A 23,098-nucleotide genomic window follows, 5' to 3' on the forward strand; every position below is an offset into this window, starting at 1 on the left:
AAATAGTAAAATAACAGCTAGGTGTATTTGTTACACTGAAGTGTTTAGATTTCATATAAGAACTTTAAAAAAAAAAACGATCAGTAGCATTGAAGTAGCTATAAAAGTTTCAAGATTGATATATTAGAGATCATAGGACCTTTGTGGTCAATAAAATATTATTATTACTATTATGCTTTCAACATGTTTTTTTGATCTGTGTGCAGCATTGTCTTTTGTGGGCATAGAATTGCTTGTAAACTACATCAGTGTTACTTCATTGTGGAGTTCGTTATTTTAGTGTTTTGGCTGTTTGTTGTATAGAATATATGCAATATGAGTTACGCTATTTTGTTGGTTGGTGAAAGTTGATTTATGTCTTTTAGTGTTGGGTGGTGATTGTGTAGATTATGTATTGAGTTGGTTGTATCATATTAATTTTTGTAATTGTTATATCAGTTGATTTGTGGTTTTATCTTGGAATTTTGTCACTGCCTTGTGTAAATCACTTTACTTCTTTTGGTTTTGCGTTATTTGGTGTCATTAGCAAGTGTTTCACAAATTTCCTTTATAAAACCCTTACTTCCAAATTTTTTTTGTAGCCCAACATCCTGCTAAGGAGTTATTTGGGTTGGCAGCTCTACTTTATGAAGGTAAGTTTTATCTTTAATGCAAGGTGTCCCCCCATTTTGGCTTTAGTGTCTCTAGTATGTCTATCTTAGATGTCACCGTGTATATTATTGTGAGCCTGGCATGTTATATTGTTTTGTGAATATATATAAAAAAATTTCTGTTGTCATGTGCAAATTTTCACCTAAAGCACATATAATTTTCTATATTTAACATTTTCTCATATGTTTTAAGGTGTTGTATTATAATTTTACATCATAGATAAATAGACAAGTCAATTGATTCTCTTATAAAAAATTTAAAATTTATTAAGGCATTAATTTCTAAGAAAAAATTAAAATTTATCTCCATTGACTTAGAATTGTGTTTCTAGAAATATTGTATGTTTGCTGGTTCTTAATAGACATTTTCAGTTTGTTTTTATGTTATCTTTTTTATTATCTATAGCATAAAAGGCAAATAATTATTGGTTTAATTTACTTATGTTCTAATGGATTCTAAGTAAATGAAACAAATGTTCAGTGATTTTTCAATTTAATATTAAGCATAATAAAGGCAAATGAATACTGAAATATATATGCAGCTATGAAAGAACTCTCACGTGCATATAATGCACCTATGCATTGTCTTTAGTCATCAGCATCATTATCTTTATATCAAGAAAAGTATTTTCTAAAACTTGAACCACCACAAGTTTGGTTCTGTTTACCATCTTTTCACAATATTGCCTTCTTCTTAAAGATCTGTATTATACACTTTTTCATTTTTTCTTCTAGAAGCTTTACATTTTTGTAAATCTCATTCTGCACAAGTCATTAATGTTGCCTATATACAATTTCAAAAACAAAAGCATAATTATGTATAGTAAGTACTCTACTCCTACTTAAAGGGTAGTCTTTTCGTAGTTGATTATAGTAGAAATGTGCTTAGATTAATATTCTTTGTTGTATCAGATAGCTTTATATCTCAGTGAGTGAAGATGATAATAAAAGTTTGCAGCTACTGCGTGTGTTACCTAATTTAGTCTTCTTTGTTTAGCAAAATGTCTCATACATAAGTTTTTGTTGTCAAAGTTTGAGCTAGATCAATACTTCCTAATTGACGTTGGTAGAGTGGTGTATGTTTTTACATCAAAATTTCCTATAACTTTAATATCAGAATTTTAATAGAAACTCATTTACAGTTGTGCAGTTTCACACATTTTTGTTTTTTATATTTTTATCATTATTAATTCATTACTTATATTTTGATATTTGTCAATGATATTTCAATTTAAAATATTTTATCCTTGTTACAAAGATTGTTATTTTAGATTATTCTTGCACTCATATATATTAAACTTAACCATTTAGGCATATTGCATTTTTAGAGAAGTACAATCAGCAAGTATTAGAGTTATATTTTTGAAATTTGTATTAAAAGTTAAATTTGCATGTTAATGTTCCTAAGTCATTAGTGTTAATAGCATGGAATGTTAACAAGGTTTTACATTAAGTCTGTTTAATGTTTTCATTTTTTATTGTTGTATTGCATTGATGTTTCTGTGTTGTTGTTGCTATTATTATTGATGTTATTTCATGGATTCTGTTAATTCTAGTGATTTTATTTTCATTTTATGCTATTCTGTTTTCAAATGATAGTTATATAATAATAATAATAATAATAATAATGTTCATGAACAACTACTGTCTGTATCCAACATATTGATATAAATTGTGATTCATTAATGCTGTCAAATAGCTGGTTGGAAAGCTGATTGCAAAACAGAGGCAAGGACATGTGAATCAGAACATAATGCCTTAGGGATTATATTAACTATAATTCTCTTTATTGTATTACTCATTGTATGAATCATTTGATTTAGAAATCTAAATCTTAATCCATACACAGAACAGAAATCAATTTTGAGTATTATTTATGATATTCCAATTTTGATTTATATTGTTGCACATATTAGTATAAAATTAGAATATTGCATTTGCATTGTATAAAATAATTATTTTATTCAGAATGGTGACATCCAGAGGTTACAGCTGTTAAACAGTTAAATTGTGCTTTGGTATCCCCCTTCCTCACCTTGTGTACTAACACAACCTTATTTTCATTCAGATCAGCAGCTTCCTACGTGTCTGTGACCTCGTCACTCTATCTTCCCATGCTTAAAGTATGTGACACTCTTATTAGCATTTTTTGTCAATTGTGTTGAATTGAAAACACCCTTAATATGATCTATGACTGAGGCTAGAAGCTATCGGTTTAGATTGATGAAATACAGTGTGAAAAGTATAGAAAGGATGGTGTATATGTCTAATCCTGAAGTTGTAAAATCTTGTAAGTTTAACAAGTCAAAAGATAAAAAAAACTCATGTTGGACTGCAAGCCAAACATAGAAAATACTTCCATGCATGTGGTCAATGCTGATTTTTAAATGATAGATTATATTTTCCAAGTGAAGATTGCTGTGGGAAATAACGTTTATTGTTGTTATGACTTTATTCTAAGATTTTAATATAAATTATATTAGACATTATAAGCACTAATTGAAGCAATAGGTTTGCTGATAGAACTCAATCCACATTTCAGTCACTTGCTGAGTCAACTACATTACGTTACAAAACACCTGTCATTCTATCTCCTCAAATTAAATACTATAGTGTAGGCTGATGAAATCTAATAAAAACGTGGTCATTAACTTTTCTTTGTTTTACTGGTTTCATTCATTGGATTGTGGCTATGTTGGGATACCAATGAATTTAGTTGATCATATTGACTTCAGCACTTCAGTCATGTACTTGTTTATCTGTCTGTTTTTCAAATGACTAAGTTAGTTTTCAACATAAATGGATGCAATTCATTGCCCACCATATGCATACACATACATATTCACTTTTGTGTGTGTGTGTGTGTGTGTGTGTGTGTGTGTGTGTTTATTCTCAAACTATGTTTATCGCTCCCCTGTCACCCTCTTTCATCAATAAACATGTGTTACTTCAATAAGACCTGTCATTGTAAACCATCTAGCCTAAGCTGGTACAGCAGACAGACTGATCCATTCCATCACTAGATTCATCTATTTAACCCACCTTCAACATTATCACCCCCCCCCCATCTCCACATTAATCACTAGCATTATTCTCTCCCAGTCTTCATTATTCACACCTGAATACTGTTCATTCTCTCTATTACTGTCCTTTTACAACAACAAATCTGTTCCATTCATCTTTCATTTTGTAAGCTGCAAGGCAACCCCTGGTACCATAAAAAAGCTTTCATTACCTTCTGTAAGTGATTGATAATTAATTCAAGCAGTGACAATTGCAGAGTTTGAGACAGTTTGTGAGTCTTGCTGAATGCAAGGCAACCTCTATAGTACTGATGCCATGAAAAAATGCATACACTTCACCCTGTAAAGTGGTTGGTGTTAGGAAGAGTATCCAACAGTAGAAAACATACTTGAGAAGAGATATGATACAAGATGTAATTCTCTGTTGAACTGTCTACCTATGCTATCATGGAAAACAGATATAAAATGATGATGATGTTGAGATGCAATCAGTAGAAATAGTGTTGTGACAGGGTTTTGTTGATTTGACCTTGTCATATTGCTCTCCTTATTATTCTTCCACCCAAATTAGACTGGTAGTTGTTCGTACACCATGATGAATTTACCTGGGATACTTTATTTGTAGTTGGTCCACAGCATTTGTACTTGGGCTACACCTTGGTTACAGAAGTTATATCTGGGTTGCAGAAGTTCTGTCTAGTTCGCATTTGGTGTATATGAGTCACTGCAGTTGTACATGAACCATTACAGTTGTACATGGCCAACTGCAGTTGAATGACTGCTATAAATTGCACCACCTTATCAACCACAGTTGTAAACAATTACTGCAGATATTAAGTCAAGACTAGTAATAAAGAGAATACTTTAAATAAAGCTTTGTTTTTATAAAATGAAGGTTGTGATATTTATACATATATATATATATATATATATATATATATATATATATATATATATATATCTTAAGCAATAATAAATCTCTGAGCTTACTTTTCTTGAAATAGGTACTTATGTCTTGATATCATTAACAGATTATCAGATTCTCTCAGAAGAATATAATGAATAACATTGATGATGTGACTGCCTGACAGACGTTATTGCTATTATTTAACTTGTCTACGGCTTGTGTGTGACTTCAGTTGAACCTCAGTCAGCAAGTTGCTATATTTGATTTACTGTCATAAAAAATATTCTATTTTTCACAAATTGGCCAATATAAAGAAAGGTTTCATTTTCTATCTTAAAATGTCATGTTTTATTGTAACTTTGTGTTACTGAGGAGGCCTAACTAGTAGACTGCACAGAACTGAGTTAACAGTTGACAGGAAGTTAAATTTAAATGTTATGAATGAGACATGTTTCATATGGTATACTTGACAGTGTATAAAGTTAGTGATAGCTGATAGGTTATTGAGGAAGAGATAATGAATTCTATAGAATTTATCCATTTGTGCAAAGATGGGCAATCTATGTCACATATACTAAAGAAGCAGGTTATTTAGTTGAATACATTTTTAAGTAATCGTTCAAAATTATTTCAGTTTCTCACTGTGATATTTTTGTAATGGTAGAACAATAAGTGCACTTGGGTGGTGGTAGAACTAGTTTGTCAACCCTCTTGTAAAACCACCACCTGACCTTTGGTGTCTTTAGCAGAGTTCATTCTGTGGCAAGCATTCAGCCCAAGTCTCCAACCTGGAGAAAAACATGTCTTGATGTGCTGCTTCCTACTCCAGCAGCTGATAAGATGTGCTCCCCCCTCCACCTACTTGTCTTGGAGGCTCTCCAGTGTTCATGAGATCTGTCCTTCCTTCTCTGACTAAACCATAAAAAATCCAGACCTTCACTCACCTGGTATAAGAATCGTTGTTATTATTTTACTTTTACCTGTTAATTATTTCTTGTTGTAGTTATAACCTTGCTAATACTATTCTAATTTTATTAGTTGGATTGATAGATTTCTTATAAATATTAATAAGAATATAGCACTAATTTTTATATCCACCTGCTATAAATGTTGAAAATACTCTGGAATACAGGAGCTTTTCTTTTTTTTAGAGGATATGATTTCAAAGATGTCACCTCAACAAGAGAAGATTGAGAGTACAAAGACAAGCAGATTGTGTATGACTATTGGCATGACACACACTGTTAATGATATGTGTATACCAGTTAAGTGAATGCTCTTGGGAGCTTCTATATGCTGATGATGTGATTTGCATTTTTATGAAATGAGAATCTGATAGGAATCAAGAAAATGTGAAAGTCATATAGTAAATAAGTGAATATGACTATGACATTAGTTTTATTTGCCACTACATGATGTTGTTTAGAGGAATAATGTTAATAGTGTCAGTAGTACAGTGACATAAGCTGTAGTTACACTGGCTGGAAAACCTGGAAGAAAATCAATTCAGCAACAATGGCCTGTAGCAACAGTTTATTACATGTAATTGTAAGTTAATTCTGTTGATCCAGCTACTAACATCATCAGGAATAGTTGTTACTGTTTAGCTCCAGATCAGCCCTGGTTGAGTAGTACTACGATCAAAGATGTTGCAGCTGTGACCATTCCATCTTTTTCTCCAGATAATGTATTTGGGATTATATTATCCGATATGTTCCTCCTGTTATCATGGTAGGTGTGGTTTTAGGGAGATTTGGCTGCTTTATCTTGTAGCCATGTGAACAGAGTTTGTAGGTAGTGAAAAAGTCAAAAGTATTGGCAAAACATCTGAACATTTGGGTGAATTGTAATATTGTATAACTACTATGTAACAGATATTGAATGTGTGGAGCATACACAGGGTGTATAAAAGGATGCAGTTGGTAAGGTTTATTGAATGGACACACATACACACTCTGAGCAGGCACTGATTTCCTAAATTTGGTAGAAAATAAGGAATCACTTGAAAAATGATTATATAAGAATGATTTATGAAGAAGTGAAATGTCAATGGATTGTCAACAAGTAAAAGGTTGAAAATATATCATGTTATAGAATTTAAGAGAGTGAATGTATGTGTGAGCATGAAGGGTGAATGGCGCTATTTTCAAAAGTAAGCCATTTTATGTGTAAGCTTGGAAAACAAGTTTGTAAATGTGTGTTGATAATAGAATAAAGAATTCTGAAATCAAATGCTGAATATAACCACTCAGATTACCTATAGGTTATCTTATTAACTGATTATTTTATTGATTCTGTTATTAACGAAATAGCTCCTCAGGAAAGACATTTTGTAATTTCAAAATTTTAAAGCTGGCATATACTGCATTTTCAAAGTTTGTCGTCATACCTTTTATTGAACATCTTCACATTTCAGTTATTTGAATGTATCTAAACTTCCACATGTTACCACTACATTTTAGGCTATTTATTTTATCAGTTACACCATTGAAACACACATAGAGGAAAAAAGAAATTATGTTACAAGTGTTGTAGCAGTAATAAAATAGAATACTTAAGTAAACCAGAGGATTGATGTATAACACAAATGTAAAGTTAGGTTGACCTAAGAAAGTGGCACCAACTCAAGTGCTAATTCACATGGGGCTGGCACAAGTGCTTTTCACGTAGTGTTGGCATGAGTACTTTTTACATGGCACCGGCATAATAATAAGAAATCTATAAACTAAATTCATATTCTTGAAAATCACAAAAACTGATTAGAATTGTTTCATTGTATGGTAAGTTCATTTCTAGACCATCTTAACAATACTTAGGAAGATCATTTACTTATGTTATTATTTTGCCAAGACGTTTAAATACCTTTCCCCAGTTGACAGATGCTAATTACATTATTATTATGATTATTATTATTGTTATGCTTTTTTTGTAATGATTTCTTAATTGTCTCAGGAATAAATCAGACTAAATTCCAAGATTAAATTCAAAGATATCGTTTTCATAATTTTATTTTGAAATTTATAACTTCTCTAAATCCTATTTTGAATTGGTCTTTAAGCTTTGAAAGTGTACAGTTTCAAAAATCAATAATCTTGTTTGGAATATCATTGACAGTTGAAATGTGATTTGTTAAAATTGTTATGAACTTGTGTTAACAACCAGAATGTTTTCTATTTTAGTGGTTTTAATATATTTTATTACTTCAATCTAATAATTTTTTCTTATACCTAAATGTTTGCCTGCTTATTACTTATTATTACTCATTATTATTATTACTCATTATTATTATTATTATTATAAATTTGAACTCAATGTTTTTGTGTATTTAATTTTTGAACTATTTTTTGTATTTCATAAAGTATCTTGAATATTTTTTACTACTTTAGAGATTGTTGTTTGTCATCAGCATACAAATAAAGTAATCTCTCACATCCATTTTCTAAATTATTTAGTATTCTTTTTTGATAACATTGGATTTTATCCATTAGAAGTTGTGAATTTTTATTTGTACCCACTTTACTAATTTTGCCTCAGATATGAAACTTGAAGCTTATTTCTTTGTTTAACACCATCTCCTTGTCTTTCGGTAAATTTAAGTGGGTCTATTGAAGGTGCTCAGATTGTAAGCCACTTTTTTTCTGTTTCCAGTATTCCTGCAAAAATTAACCTGTGGAAGTTCAGGCTGGGCACCAACCACATCTGTCTTCCCAGTTAGGAGAGGGCATCATGCACAGATCATAGAACCCTTGACTAACTTATAATTTTCTATCTCATTAGTCAGTATCTTATCAAATAATAACAATAATCTATATTATTATATATATTTTACTTACATATTATTTATATGCTTTCTGTTGCCAACAATGCCAGTTGTATAGGCAGAGCAAAATCTTTGGATCTTTGTAAATTCATGTTTCTTGTTGTTTATGTAGTAATTAATTTATGGTCTAATTCTTTGATGTAATTCCATATAAATCATTATTAAATCTACACAGATAACTCCTGCCATACAAGTGATATTTGATTCTTTATTTGATTCTTCTTGAACAACACCAGTTATTGTAATGCTTGTTCACCTTTCTGACGACTTAACTTTCAAACAATACATTGTATCTGTGTATGAGTGTGTATGTGCACGTGTTAAACATAACGTTTGTTATCAATATATTTCTCTTTGTTATTCCCCATTATCATTGGATTTTTTTTAGTAATTTCTGAATAAAATTTTTTTACATATACCATTTTAATGACATGGTGGAATAAAGCAATATGTATGTGTGCATATGTATATTTATATTACATACACTCATACATATATATTGATGCAAATATATATTTCAGAAATGTACTTAATGGCAAGTGATTTGTTCTGAGACTGTGTTGAAAGTAAAATAGTTACAATAAATACACAGAAGCTTTACACTTATTAATAATTTAGATACAAAATTTTCATCACAGGAGTGGCTGTGTGGTAAGTAGTTTGCTTACCAATCACATGGTTCTGGGTTCAATCCCACTGCGTGGCACCTTGGGCAAGTGTCTTCTACTATAGCCTCAGGCCGACCAAAGTCTTGTGAGTGGATTTGGTAGACGGAAACTGAAAGAAGCCCGTCATATATATGTATGTGTGTATATATATATATATATATATATATATATATATATATATATGGGAGAATGTACGAAAAAACAACAGACGAGGACAGGTGGTGTAAATAAAAAAAGGATGTATTAGTATGACGCTCGGGAATACGGAAAGTCTTTGACGTTTCGAGCTACGCTCTTCAACAGAAAGAATACGGAGACAAGGAGAAAAACACGGAGAAAAAAAAAAAAATTGTATATGTTTGTGTGTCTGTGTTTGTCCTCCCAACATTGCTTGACAGCTGATGCTGGTGTGCTTCTGTCCCCGTCACCTAGCAGTTTGGCAAGAGAGACTGATAGAATAAGTACTAGGCTTACAAAGAATATGTCCTGAGGTCAATTTGCTCGACTAAAGGTGTTTCTCCAGCATGGCCGCAGTCAACTGGCTGAAACAAATAAAAGAACACTAATTGTGACTTGGATACTGACACCATTCCACTGCAAGTCATATATACATCATATATATATATATATATATATATATATATATATTATTATTAAATACAATATACTAATGTATATGTTTTGTGTATTTTCTGGTGGTTGCCTGTTATGGACAGGCAAGATAACTCACCCTCAATCCCATTTGAAAGTGATGGACATCAATGTTTCGCCATTTTTGTGCCTTATCAACACCACCTACCTGCCTTGGTTGAAGGCAAGTCAGCTAGCTAGTCTAGTGACTTATATGCTCATGGTTTGTAAAATTGTGAGCTGTTATGCCTGGAGATTGCATACCTAAGAGAAAATTTACATATGAAGTAAAAGTAGCTCTAGTGTGATAAATATTATTAAGTACATATACTAATGTATATGCTTTGTGTATTTTCTGGTGGCTGCAATGGTGTAGCGGAGCTTATAACTCTCATGTTGGTGGTGTGTGCATTCATTCAAGTACCTGAATGAAAACACACTCATATATGTATGTTGTGTATGTGTGTGTGTGTGTGTGTGTGTGTGTGTGTGTTCATTCAGGTACTTGAATGAATTCAGGTACTTGAATGAATGCACACATGCAAGAATTTCTGTCTTTTGAACAAATGCATACACATATAGTAAGAGTTTATTTATGTATGAAATCCCATATGAAAGACTTTCTAATGTAGATATGAAAAGGAAAATTTTTTTTAAAATATTGACATAATCCCACATTCTTGCACATTTCTTGATTTAAAGGCTCCTCCTGTCTACATATGTTAAGATGTATTATCTAAAGTGATCACCTGAAATTTCCAAATTCTTAACATTACACTATGTAAGACTTAATAACTTATTGTTATTTATTAGAAGCAAGAAATGATTCTGTGAGCTCTCTACAACACACAGTTATGGAGTACTGTTCTGCCTTGTGATAACACACTTTTTTTATCAACAATTTCATTATTCTTGTACAAAAACTTCCAGCATGAATTCTCTTCATATACTGTATTACTTGAGACTGGGATCCAATAACAGACTCTATGTGATCATCCAACCTGCTAGAAATAGCAGCAGAATCTTTCTCAAATCTTAAAGGTACTTTGGAGAATGTAGTTCTGGTCTACAAAAGGATGAGATAGTCATGGCTGGAATATTTTTGGTTATAGATCTGCTTTGTCAGTGCTGACCTGATGCCAAACGACAATATGGACACTGTGAACAGTTAGTTATGTAGTACTGCTTCTTGTAGGTGGGGCAATGCACCTCATTATTAATCAAGTTAATGTCTGTCTCAACCTATAGGCCCACTAGCTGGAGCTTATTTTGGTTTTTGTGGCATTTAAGCAACTGAAAGTACATGACTTCCTGCTGAATGGGATGCCAGTCTTGTAGAATCAACCCCCCCCCCCCCAACCAACACCATCGTTCCCCACCCCCACTCACTAGCTGCTGGTTCTCATTTTTAGCTGAATGGAATGAAACAATATGAAATGAAGTGCCTTGTTTAAGGACACAATTTGTCTGAGAATTGAACTAATGATCTAATGATTGAACCACTGTGCCATGTTGCTTAATAAGCCCGCTTTTGCTGAAATGCCAGCTCTAGTCTTGTTTACCTTCTCTATTTACTGATGCTGGGAAATCTCTTATGATCTAAAGGTGCAAATGATGCCACGTATATATGGTAGGGTATCATGTGTGTATTCCAGTGAATGGGAAAACTTTGAACAGCTGAGATTATTCAAGCAATTAAAAGACATAAAATCTCTCGGGGGGGGGGGGATTAAAAACATAAACAAAAAGAAAACAAACAACAACTAAGGAATTAACTCCAATAAGATCAGTTGATCAAAATTTTGGGACATTACAGGCAATATAGATTGCAGTAAATCTAATCTTTAAAGCAACAAACATGTTTTGTCTTATTAGGCCTCTTTAGCATAGCATATTCTTCTCACTTAATAAGACTAAGAGTAGTAGGATGTAGTTAAGCTGATCAGAAAGAACATTAACAATCCAAATTTGAAGACATCTGTGACTGACAGTTATATCAGTGAGTTACAACTATTGGATTAATGACTGCTTGGTGTTGTCAGTACTACCACAACCATGAACTACTCTGTGAACAGGCTTCTTCCAATTTGCCTTCCTGATAGAAATAATAGCCAAATCTTCTTCAAAACACATTTTAGAGTCTTGTAAAAGGAGACCACTTTAGCTAATATAGTTTTAGATACATTATCTCTAAATATAAGATAGGATGATCATGGCAGGAATGTCTTTGATCATAGGTCTTCTGGAATGAGGTTGATGCAAAGCTAAACCAGAGCCTCGTAGCTTACCCAAACTTAATATGTACAAAGATACTTATAAGTTATCAAAGGAATCTCTTTGAGGCCATTCTTTATAATTTACTCTTTGATGTACCATATCTGGAAAAAAAAAATGGTATTGCTGAGACTAGAAACTTTTAATCAAGGTTCATCTGGATCAGGATTGACCTGAGACCAAACAACAAGTGCACTCTTCCAAACTTCATAGAACTTGATACAGAAATTGTCCAGTTTATTTTGTGTGACACTTGTATTCGTTTCAACGTGTATATGAAATACTCCCCCTCCCCCTCTCTATATACTCTTTACTCTTTTACTTGTTTCAGTCTTTTGACTGTGGCCATGCTGGAGCACCGCCTTTAGTCGAGCAAATCGACCCCAGGACTTATTCTTTAGAAGCCTAGTACTTATTCTATCGGACTCTTTTGCCAAACCGCTAAGTTACGGGGACTTAAACACACCAGCATCGGTTGTCAAGCGATGTTGGCGGGGACAAACACACACACAAACACATACACACACATATATATATATACATATATACGACGAGCTTCTTTCAGCTTTGGTCGGCCCGAGGCTATAGTAGAAGACACTTGCCCAAGATGCCACGCAGTGGGACTGAACCCAGGACCATGTGGTTGGTAAGCAAGCTACTTACCACACAGCCACTCCTGCGTCTATATATATATATATAACACATATATATATAACACACATACATGCACTGTACTGAAGAAGGGAAATAACCCAGAAACCATTAATCTACAGGTATCGTTAAGGCTAGAAAGGGAGCAATAAACTCCTTTGCTCACAGTATATAGACACAGACCATGTGTTGGTATCCAGTTGGAAAAGTTGTTTTCCTGGGGCTAAAAAGTAGTAACATCATCCTATGTAGGACTGTCACATTGTGTTGGCAAATAGACTTTACTATATATATATGTATGTATGTTTATATAAGCAAAATAAAATTATAAGATACTCTATAAAATCTATAAAATATGACAAGTGATAAAGTTTGACTTATCTGTTGTTATTTAAAAATCAACAAAAAAAACATTTCTTCTTCCTCTCTCTATTTTTCCTTACTACCTTTTCTCTTTGTCTTTCTCTGTCCCTAGTAGCTTCTCTTGCTCCCCCCTTACTTTCTCTATTTCATTATCTGTCTATCTTACTATCTGAATCTCTTCATTTTAAAAGGTTAGCTGCTCTAAGCTGTTGTTTGTAGTGGATATGCAGATACACACATGCACATACGTAAATGCATAGACAGAAAATGCCATGCATGACTGATCTTATACTATATGATGCTCTTTTATGTAAAGGCCATTATTTGACTGGCAGTGTTGTGTGAACTGATTTAAAAATAAGTTAAAATTTCTATAAAATGCTATCCAACTGCTGATGAAGAATACCATTTTGTCTTTTTAATACACAGCTAGCTTTTCAGCATTATAATGCATCTTTATAAACAATAAGCTATTTTTATTAACTGAGTACACTTTTAAAGTAATTTTAGATCTTTGAAAATTTCTATTTTCTATATTTTTTGTTTATACTGTTTCATAGTGATAGCTTTTCTGTAGAACACTTGTTTTAACTACTGCATGTTCTTCCTATTGTGAAGTCAGGTTGGAACTTGTGTTATGATGTGAGTCAAAATTGAACAGAGCAAGTAGAGTGCCTTGCATGGGTACAATACACTGGTTATCATTCAATTTGTTTACCTCCTATAGAAAGAGGATAATGGAATCAACTGTTTTAAGGACAAGCAGTTTAACAATCCTTAGAGTCTTTACGTCATATTCAGTTGTTGGCTTATTGAGTCCACATCAAGTCTTGTACACTTAACTGTAAATAAGCACCATGGGACCAGTATAGATAACTTAATGTTATATGCAGTGATAATCTATCTGTGCAATTGATACATCACTTGTCAGCTTGCCAGAAAGAGTTTAAATCCTTTGTTGTATTAAGCTTAGAAGTGTTCTCAACCAGGTTGACTTAAACACAACATATCCATAAAAAGTACTGCTCACGAATATCTCCTATTGACAAATAGCTTCCTTTTGCACACTTTTTCATTTTACATTTTTGGAGGGAAAGACACATTGCTTGTGACCTTTGCAGGCCTTCCTTGAGTGGGGTCATTATGGTTGATATTTAATTTGATGCTTGAAGAGGAAACATGAACAGGGAGTGAGTTCCAGAGAGCTGAAGATCTAGAAGAAAGGGTTAAATAAAATGTTTATGGATAATAAAGGGTAGAGGCGATGTGAATATTTCAATGAGTTTAGGTGGAAGTTGTCAGCATTTATTAGTTTAGAAGAGCAGAAGCTATTATAGCAGAAGACAGAGTGATAATCCAATGGGTCACTGAACCAGTGTGATCAGAAATCGAGATGGTCCTTTTTTTTTGATAAGGTCTGGAATGTTTGTGTGTGCAATAGGTGTGCTATCTTAAATATGTGAACAATACTCTGTAACTAGAGCCTTAAAGATGTTCAGTAACTGTTCTTCACTGAAATAGTTTTGGGCCACTAAAGATATCATCATCATCATCATCATCATCATCGTTTAACGTCCGCTTTCCATGCTAGCATGGGTTGGACGATTTGACTGAGGACTGGTGCATCCGGATGGCTACACCAGGCTCCAATCTAATTTGGCAGAGTTTCTACAGCTGGATGCCCTTCCTAACGCCAACCACTCAGAGAGTGTAGTGGGTGCTTTTACGTGTCACCTGCACGAAAACGGCCATGCTCGAAATGGTGTCTTTTATGTGCCACCCGCACAAGAGCCAGTCCAGGGGCACTGGCAACGATCTCGCTCGAAAACCCTACAAGGCCAGTCAGGCGGTACTGGCAACGGTCACGCTCAGGATGGTACATCTTATGTGCCACCCGCACAAGAGCCAGTTCAGGGGCACTGGCAACGATCTCACTTGGCTTGCCGGGTCTTCTCACGCACAGCACATTTCCAAAGGTCTCGGTCAGTAGTCATCGCCTCGGTGAGGCCCAATGTTCGAAGGTCTTGCCTCACCACCTCAGCCCAGGTCTTCCTGGGCCTACCTCTTCCACGGGTTCCCTCAACTGTTAGGGAGTGGCACTTTTTTACGCAGCTATCCTCATTCATTCTCACCACATGTCCAAATCAGCCTAATTGTCTCTCTTGCACACCACTACTGACGCTTCTTATGTTCAGCTTTTCTCTCAAGATACTTACACTCTGACGGGTATGCACATTTACATTACACACCCAGCGGAGCATACTGGCTTCATTCCTTGCGAGCTTACGCATGTCCTCAGCAGTCACAGCCCATGTTTCACTGCCATGTAGCATGGCTGTTCGTACACATGCGTCATACAGTCTGCCTTTTACCCTGAGTGAGAGTCTCTTTGTCGCCAGCAGAGGTAAGAGCTCTCTAAACTTGGCCCAGGCTATTCTTATTCTAGCAGTTACACTTTCAGCGCACCCACCCCCACTACTAACTTGGTCACCCAGATAGCGGAAGCTATCAACTACCTCTAGTTTTTCTCCCTGGAATGAGATAGAAGTTGTTTCCTGTTTGTTTACAGTGTTTATTGCACCTGAACATCTGCCACATACAAAAACTAACTTTGTAGTTAATCTGCCTTTGATATTGCTGCACCTCTTATGTGTCCATAGCTTGCACCGGGTACATCTTATAGAGTTACTACCTACTCCTTTACTGCATACTGAGCAGGGCCATCTACCTGAAGGGGTTTGTGTTTTATCTACCTTCCTACTTATTAGGATTTTGGTTTTTGCTAGGTTGACTCTAAGGCCCTTCGATTCTAGTCCTTGCTTCCACACCTTAAACTTCTCCTCTAGTTCTGATAGTGACTGCGCAATTAGTGCAAGGTCATCAGCATAGAGGAGCTCCCAGGGGCAACCTGTCTTGAATTCCTCTGTGATCGCCTGGAGGACTATGATAAATAGGAGGGGGCTGAGGACGGAACCTTGGTGGACCCCTACCTCTACCCGGAATTCATTACTGTACTCATTTCCAACCTTCACCTTACTGAGAGCATCTCTGTACATGGCTCGCACAGCTCTCACTAACCATTCTTCTATCCCAAGTTTCCTCATTGACCACCAGATAAGGGATCGGGGGACCCTGTCAAAGGCTTTCTCCATGTCAACGAAGGCCAGGTACAGAGGTTTATCCTTGGCTAGATATTTCTCCTGCATCTGTCTCACTAGAAATATGGCATCAGTGGTGCTTTTACCTGGTACAAACCCAAACTGCATCTCACCTAAATTGATTTGCTCCCTAATTAGTTGGGCTATGACCCTCTCCGTAACTTTCATAACCTGATCTAACAGCTTGATGCCTCTGTAATTATTAGTGTCTAAAGAGTCACCTTTACCTTTGTAGCAGTTTACTATGGTGCTGCTACACCAGTCATTGGGTATGACTCCTTTGTGTATCACCTGGTTCGTAATACGGGTGACTAGGCTGTAGCCAACACTGCCAGATATTTTGAGCATCTCTGCAGTGATTCCTGATGGGCCGGGGGCTTTCCCTGTCTTCATACTCTTAATTGCTTTATCTACCCTGGTACTGTCAACTCGGATAGCTGGTCCCTCTATTGGGTCGACATACGGCAGGCTCTCTTTCTCCCATTCATTCTCTTTATTAAGCAATCTATCGTAGTGGCATCTCCAGACCTCTTTCTTTGCAGCCTCATTTAGTGCAAGCGTACCATCATCCATGCGAACACATTTCTCTCCTACAACATCACTATTCTCTCTCCTACACTGTCTTGCAACACGAAAAAAGCAAAACAAAACCTAACCTTTAGGTTATTCTTCTTGAAATGTTATACCTATCTGTAGTCACCATCAGAGATAGTGTGACCTAGCTTTTGAAGCTTCTTTGAAGGTTTAACTGTGTTATTAATATCTAGAGCATAGTTTCCCAAAGTGGGTGATATCACCCACTGGTGAGCAATTTCAAGTTACAGGTGGGTGATGGTTGACTTTCTAGGAAATGATGGGCGATGTGAACATTTTGTGGGTGACAAAGAATTTTTAGAAATTTGGTCTGCATTTACTTATATCTAGGCATACCTAGAATAAGGTTGCACTTTTATCGATTTGACTACTTGCATGAGACATCCTTTTCTATTGTAAAAGTGGACTTGTTTATCAATTGAATATTTTTGTCACACAGTCATTGAGATGGTTGTCATATTTTGCCAAAAATACCAGCCAAATAGGCCTAGGCCTTAAATCATGCTCCACCAAATTTTCTTGGGGGTGGGCATAATCATATGAAGTCCCACATGTAGAATACAAATTCACAAAAATTTTCTGAAAACTCGAACAAATAAAGAAGTTATGAGGGGGTTATATGTTGTGTGTAATTCTACGGTTTCATATCAACACAAGTGCTATTTTCAGGAAGTTGACAAAATGTGCAGTCACGCACAAAATGACAACTTTGAAATTGTGTTTCTTGACTGGGTGAAAATGATCAAACTTTAAACCTCTGTAACTTATTAAAAACATTTTTCTGGGAAAAGTTGAATAACTCCAGCAATTTAGCTTGAAAAAGTATATTAATGTGTCAAATTTTAAAATTTTTGATAAACTTTAATTTTTGAAATGCTTGCAGCCAAATGAACTAGATCCGTATTTGCTTCAGTAAAGACGTATTATCTGACTCTGCTCTATCAACTTCTTCTCTTTGGGAAATATCCTACTGCCTTTCTGATGCCATCTGTAGAAATCTGTTTTCACATTTTCACATTACTGATGCATCCAGTCAAGAAAATTTGTCGACAATACAGTAGTGATTATTTATTGTTTGGATTTATTCCCTCTCCTCAGAACTGTCAGTTACCAGTGTACCTTTTTTTCCATCAAACATTGACCAACGAAGCAATGAAACCTTCATACTTGACGTATCACTTTGATGCAAAGCATTCTGACAAGAAGGACAAGCCATTGTCATACTTTTTGTAATTGAGCACCTTTCAAAAAGCAAACACACACATTCAACACACTTCTCCAGGAAACTAGTAAGCAGGAGAATGATGGGTTGATTGCACCTTACAACATCGCATTGCTTGTTGCTAAGTCTGGGAAGTCTCACACAATTGCAGAAACATTACTTCACCCAGTTATCAAAGAGGTTTTGTCAACCATTATGCGCAAAAACTTGATAACATTATGAAGAAGATCCCACTTAGTAATAACACAATTTTTCGACACATCGCTGAAATAACCAACAGTGTCAAACATCAGCTTATTAATATTCTCCAGCATTCTGAATTTTCTATACAAGTGGATAAGTCAACTGTTGTGGACAATCAATGTTTGATGATGGTATATGTTCAGTATTTCAATGAAGACCTTCAACCTTGTGAGGAAATACTGTTCACAGAGGAATTGCTGCTTGATTCAAAAGGTGCAACTATTTTTTACACTCTCAAGTCTTTCCTTTTTGAACATAATATTCCACTCGGTAATATTCTTGCCTGTGCATCTGATGGAGCCCCTTCAATGATAGGAAGATACAGAGGTTTTTCATCTCTCCTAAAGCATGAAATTTCCCACCAGATACTAACTGTTCATTGCTTAGCACACCAGCAACATTTAATGGCAAACAATATGAATGGTAGATTGGATGATGCGCTACAGTTAGTTATCAACACTGTGAACAAATTGAAGTCCAGTCCCTTGTCTGATCAAATTTTCCGTCAACTCTGAGAAATGATGAGGACTATACTAAACTCATATATCATACTGAAGTGTGGTAGCTGTCAAAAGGAAACTGTTTTACACTTTGTTGAACTGTTTCATATAATCATATCTTTCTATGAAGATACTCCACTATCCACTTCATTGATGGTTGCAAGGTGCGATATCTTTTTGTCTTCGTGATATATTCACAAAATTAAATGATTCAAATATGTTATTGCAAGGAAACAGAAAAACTCTCATTGATTGTAAATCATTTACCACTACCTTAATTTTAAAATTGGTGCTGTATCAGACTAACATTTCAAAATGTCAATTCCATCAATTTCCACAACTTGACTCTTTGAAAGATGAATTGGTTGATGAGGATCTAACTACATATCGCAACTATTTACAATTATTGCACAATGACATGATGGAGTGATTTCAAGATGTTATTGTGCTGAATATTCCAAATTGGTATAGCACTCCATTTGAGGTTGATGCAGTCAATTGTGAGGACGACGTTCAGGAGGAATTGATAGATTTGCAAAATGACAATGATGTCACAATGTGATATCACTGTAATGGCAAAGGTTTGTGGTAGCATCAAAGTATATTGAATTCCTACCCCAATTTGTGGAAACATCTGAAATTACTTTACCTTGCCTTGCCTGCCTCGTACCTGGTTGAACCTGGTTTTAGTCATGTTGGAATTTTACTTTCCCATAAAAGAATTGAACTGGATGTGACATAACGAAGAGACTTGTGGCTAAAGTTGACAAGTTTGAAACCGAATGTATCTGCACTAGCTGCATCACACCAGACACATGGTTCTCATTAAAAAGTTGTATTCATTTCCTTTATAATACAATTATTAATTATTTTTGCATCGGTAGTTCTGATCAATGGTTCATTTGGGGAAAATAAAGATCAGTGTAAAAGAAAGTGTAAGTTTGCTGAAGTTAATCTGTCTGCATAATATAAACTTAATGTTAGAATTTTGTTCACACGAACAGCAAAACTAAACCCACAATAAGGGATTTGTAAACAACTGCATATTTAGTCCAAACTGCATTAACCAGGTAATGAGTCTACAATATAGTGTGTGTGTCAAATGATACAGTGGCGGGGGGCTCCTTGGGGATTTAGTGTTAGGGGTGATGGTTGTATCAGGGGTTTTTTTTTTTTTACACAGGTAGGTGATGGAGCAATTTTTGGACGATAAGTGGGCGATATTGCAATTTGATGTGAAAAGTTTGGGAAACACTGGTCTAGAGAGTGCGTAGGACAACATTGTTTCCTTGTTATGTAGAGTGATTGTTTCTTTGTTCTGTTGATTGACCAATTTATTGTTGCACATTATAGGATGGTTTCAAGGACTCTGTTTATGTAATCAGTACAAGTGTAACATGAGCTGTCTAGGTTGTGTGTGGATGATGCCTGGATGTGGGGAGAGAGAGAGAGATAAATCCTCTTAAGTAGGTAGCATATATATATGCAGTTTATTCAGCTCTAATAGTTTACATTGTACTAAATATGTACTAATTAGGCAAAGTATTATATAATCAACAGTAGAATAAGTCTTAAAGAAATGCATTGAATGGTGGTTTTGGTAAACTACTGTATATGTAAATAATGTTATACTATTACATAAGTAAAAATGTTTAAAATGTCCGAAAAATATAGTTTAGCGTGAGACTAAACAGATTGGAAATAAGCAATATAGCATAAGATTTATATCAGTTGTTGGAATGGTCCATATTTAAATAACTGTTTTCAATGCATCACTGTAATGTAATAAAAACTGTAGTTTTAACTACACAAAATAAAGTGTGTTAATTTATATATTGTTATATGCAGTGAAGGGATAATGTATATAGGTGCAGGCAAAGCCATTTGGCTAAGAAGTTTGTTTCACAACTGTGTGGTTCTGAGTTTGATCCCACTGTATGGCGTGCACAAGAGTGTGTGTGTGTGTGTGTGTGTAAGTCTTGTTTGTCTTGCTGACTCACTCTGCATTACTTAGTCATTATTGTTCTATTGTGATTTAAAAAGATATGTTCAGATAAGTGAAGCTTTGTTTTCTATCCTTATTTTTAATTTTAGCATAATTTCATTCCATTTCAACTTATATTTCTAAAGCCACACTGTTTTTAAGTTAATTCATTCCTGTAAAAATGTGCTGTCTTTGCCCCTTCATTAAGAAGGACCAGCTCATTTCAGTACTGTCCTGAAAACATGTATAGCCTGTCATCTTATGCCACCTTGTTTGTTTTGTATCAGAAGTATCCTTTTGACCTGTGAACAGATATATTTTTTCCTCCCCATTACTTTCCTCTGTCAAGGTGTAGCCATGACTGTGGCTTGGTTGTTTGTAGTACACCTTCCTAACTCACCCCACCACCTGTACAGGGCAGTGGGGGGAGAATCTTCTGGAAACCTCCTATACCGGAAACCTGTGCAAAAAGCTTTTTTCTCCCTCCTCCTCCCTCTCATTGACATCAGCTCACTATCAGTGACAGTACTACAATATAAAAAAGACATACCTAGCATGCTCACATCGGAAAGATGGACAAGTGTACTTGCCAGTGGTTTAATTATTGGTGCTATTTTAGCTTTGTGTAAGCAATGATTCATATCACACCCTCTTCTGGTAGATGCAACGTGAAGTGAACAAATGACAATAAATCAAATGCAGGATGAAACTTATATGAAACTTATGATATGTCTGCTAGTCAACATCCTTGCAAACCTACTCTTCAAATGCAGAATCCTGTCCCACATACCATTGTTCCCTCTTTCTATCCCTTCCTCACCCTTTCAGTTGGCACACTCAATCTATCCTCTGTCAAAACTCCCTCTCAACCCATCTTCCAAACACCTCCACCACCTGCTGCAGGCCTTCCCTTTTGTTCTCTCTAGTGCCTCACCCTCTGTAGGCCCTCCCACTCTCCCTCTTGTGCCTATCCACACACTCTCCATGCCCTCATATATCTGCTATACCCCTTCCCAACCACTCCAATTTCTCTTACTATCACTTGCTACAGCCATGTTTTCCCCATCTGTAAACATCTCTCCTCACACTCTTATGGAACAACACCCTACATCCCCTCCGTATCATTTATACCTCTCTGTTCCTTGTGGGTAGGACTCAGTACATCTCCAATTCCATCTATTTCTTCCTTTCTCTCACTCTGACTGTCTCTCCAACTCTCTCCTTATTCTATTGGGGTGGCCAAGTATCTCCTCAATAGTAAGATAACTATCTCTGTCTCTCTATCATACTCTGACTTCTCTCCTGGCACACAGCCACTTCCCACAGTTTCACTCCCTCTCTCAGCTAGGAGGTCTCTGGCTTGCAAGCTACTTGGTGACCCCACTGGTACTGGTGCCACATAAAAAGCATCTGTGCTAGTACCACATAAAAAGGACTTGAGCTGGTATCACATAAAAAGCATCCAGTACACTCTGTAAAGTGGTTGGTGTTAGAAAGGGCACCCAGTCACTAAAACCATGCCCAAAACAAACAGTTGGAGCTTGGTGCTCTCTGGTTTCCCAGCTCCTGTCAAACCATCCAACCCACGCCAGCATGGAAAACAGAAGGGCTTTAATGCGTTCCCAGAGTATATAGAACTTAGGGGGAAATACTAATAAGGTATGTATACTAAAATCGTGAAGCATGTTAAGTAATAACAGGTTTATCAGATATGAGATAACAATTCAAAGTAAATAACTCTGAAATGGGCTTTTGTGCGTTCCCAGTGGATATTACCCTCAGCAGTGCTAATGTTGGTATATTCGTGAATAAGTCACTAACTGAATTAAGTGGATCTATTGTTTAAGAAAATTCTATTTATTTGTTTAAGGGTTGTACTGGATAAATTGCAAAAATAACAGTTCAAATACTAAAAGTAAGCATACTCAATTGATATATGCCAAATAATTTAGAAAAATGAATGGGTTATTTCCATTGGTTATTATATATAAGGATCCCTTCCAGGAGCCCTGTTATCGATTCTTTTTCAAATACCTGAGTATGCCATGAGGTTTCCAGACATGAGTTCTACTCATGTGTCAAGTACCATCAAAATTGATAAAACGATGTAGGAGGAGTTTGCTAACAACTCCACAAACACATTCAGAATTTCCCACATATGTAGTATGTAATATATATATATATATATATATATATATATATAATATATATATATATATATATATATATATATATATATATATATATATATATATATATATATATATATATATATATATATATATATATATATATATTATTATATATATATATATATATATATCTATATATATATATATATATATATATATATATATATATATATATATATATATATATAATATATTATATATATATATATATAACTATAT

At 35.0% G+C, this 23,098-nt stretch overlaps 1 protein-coding gene across 21 annotated transcripts in view; it reads left to right on the forward strand.

Moving 5' to 3' along the window:
- LOC106875262 (kalirin) overlaps positions 1–23,098 on the forward strand; it is a 549,719-nt gene that overhangs the window by 65,204 nt on the left and 461,417 nt on the right. For 13 of the 21 annotated variants that reach the window (XM_052965684.2, XM_052965690.2, XM_052965687.2 and 10 more), the window contains exon 2: positions 582–632. The exons of the other annotated variants lie outside the window; for them this stretch is intronic. In XM_052965684.2, coding sequence (XP_052821644.1) covers positions 582–632 — 51 coding nt within the window. The remainder of the gene's footprint in view (positions 1–581; positions 633–23,098) is intronic. 21 annotated transcript variants of the gene reach the window in all.

Source organism: Octopus bimaculoides, chromosome 2 (genome assembly GCF_046866305.1).
Source record: "Octopus bimaculoides isolate indiv1 chromosome 2, ASM4686630v1, whole genome shotgun sequence".
In the NCBI taxonomy this organism is placed as follows: domain Eukaryota; kingdom Metazoa; phylum Mollusca; class Cephalopoda; order Octopoda; family Octopodidae; genus Octopus; species Octopus bimaculoides.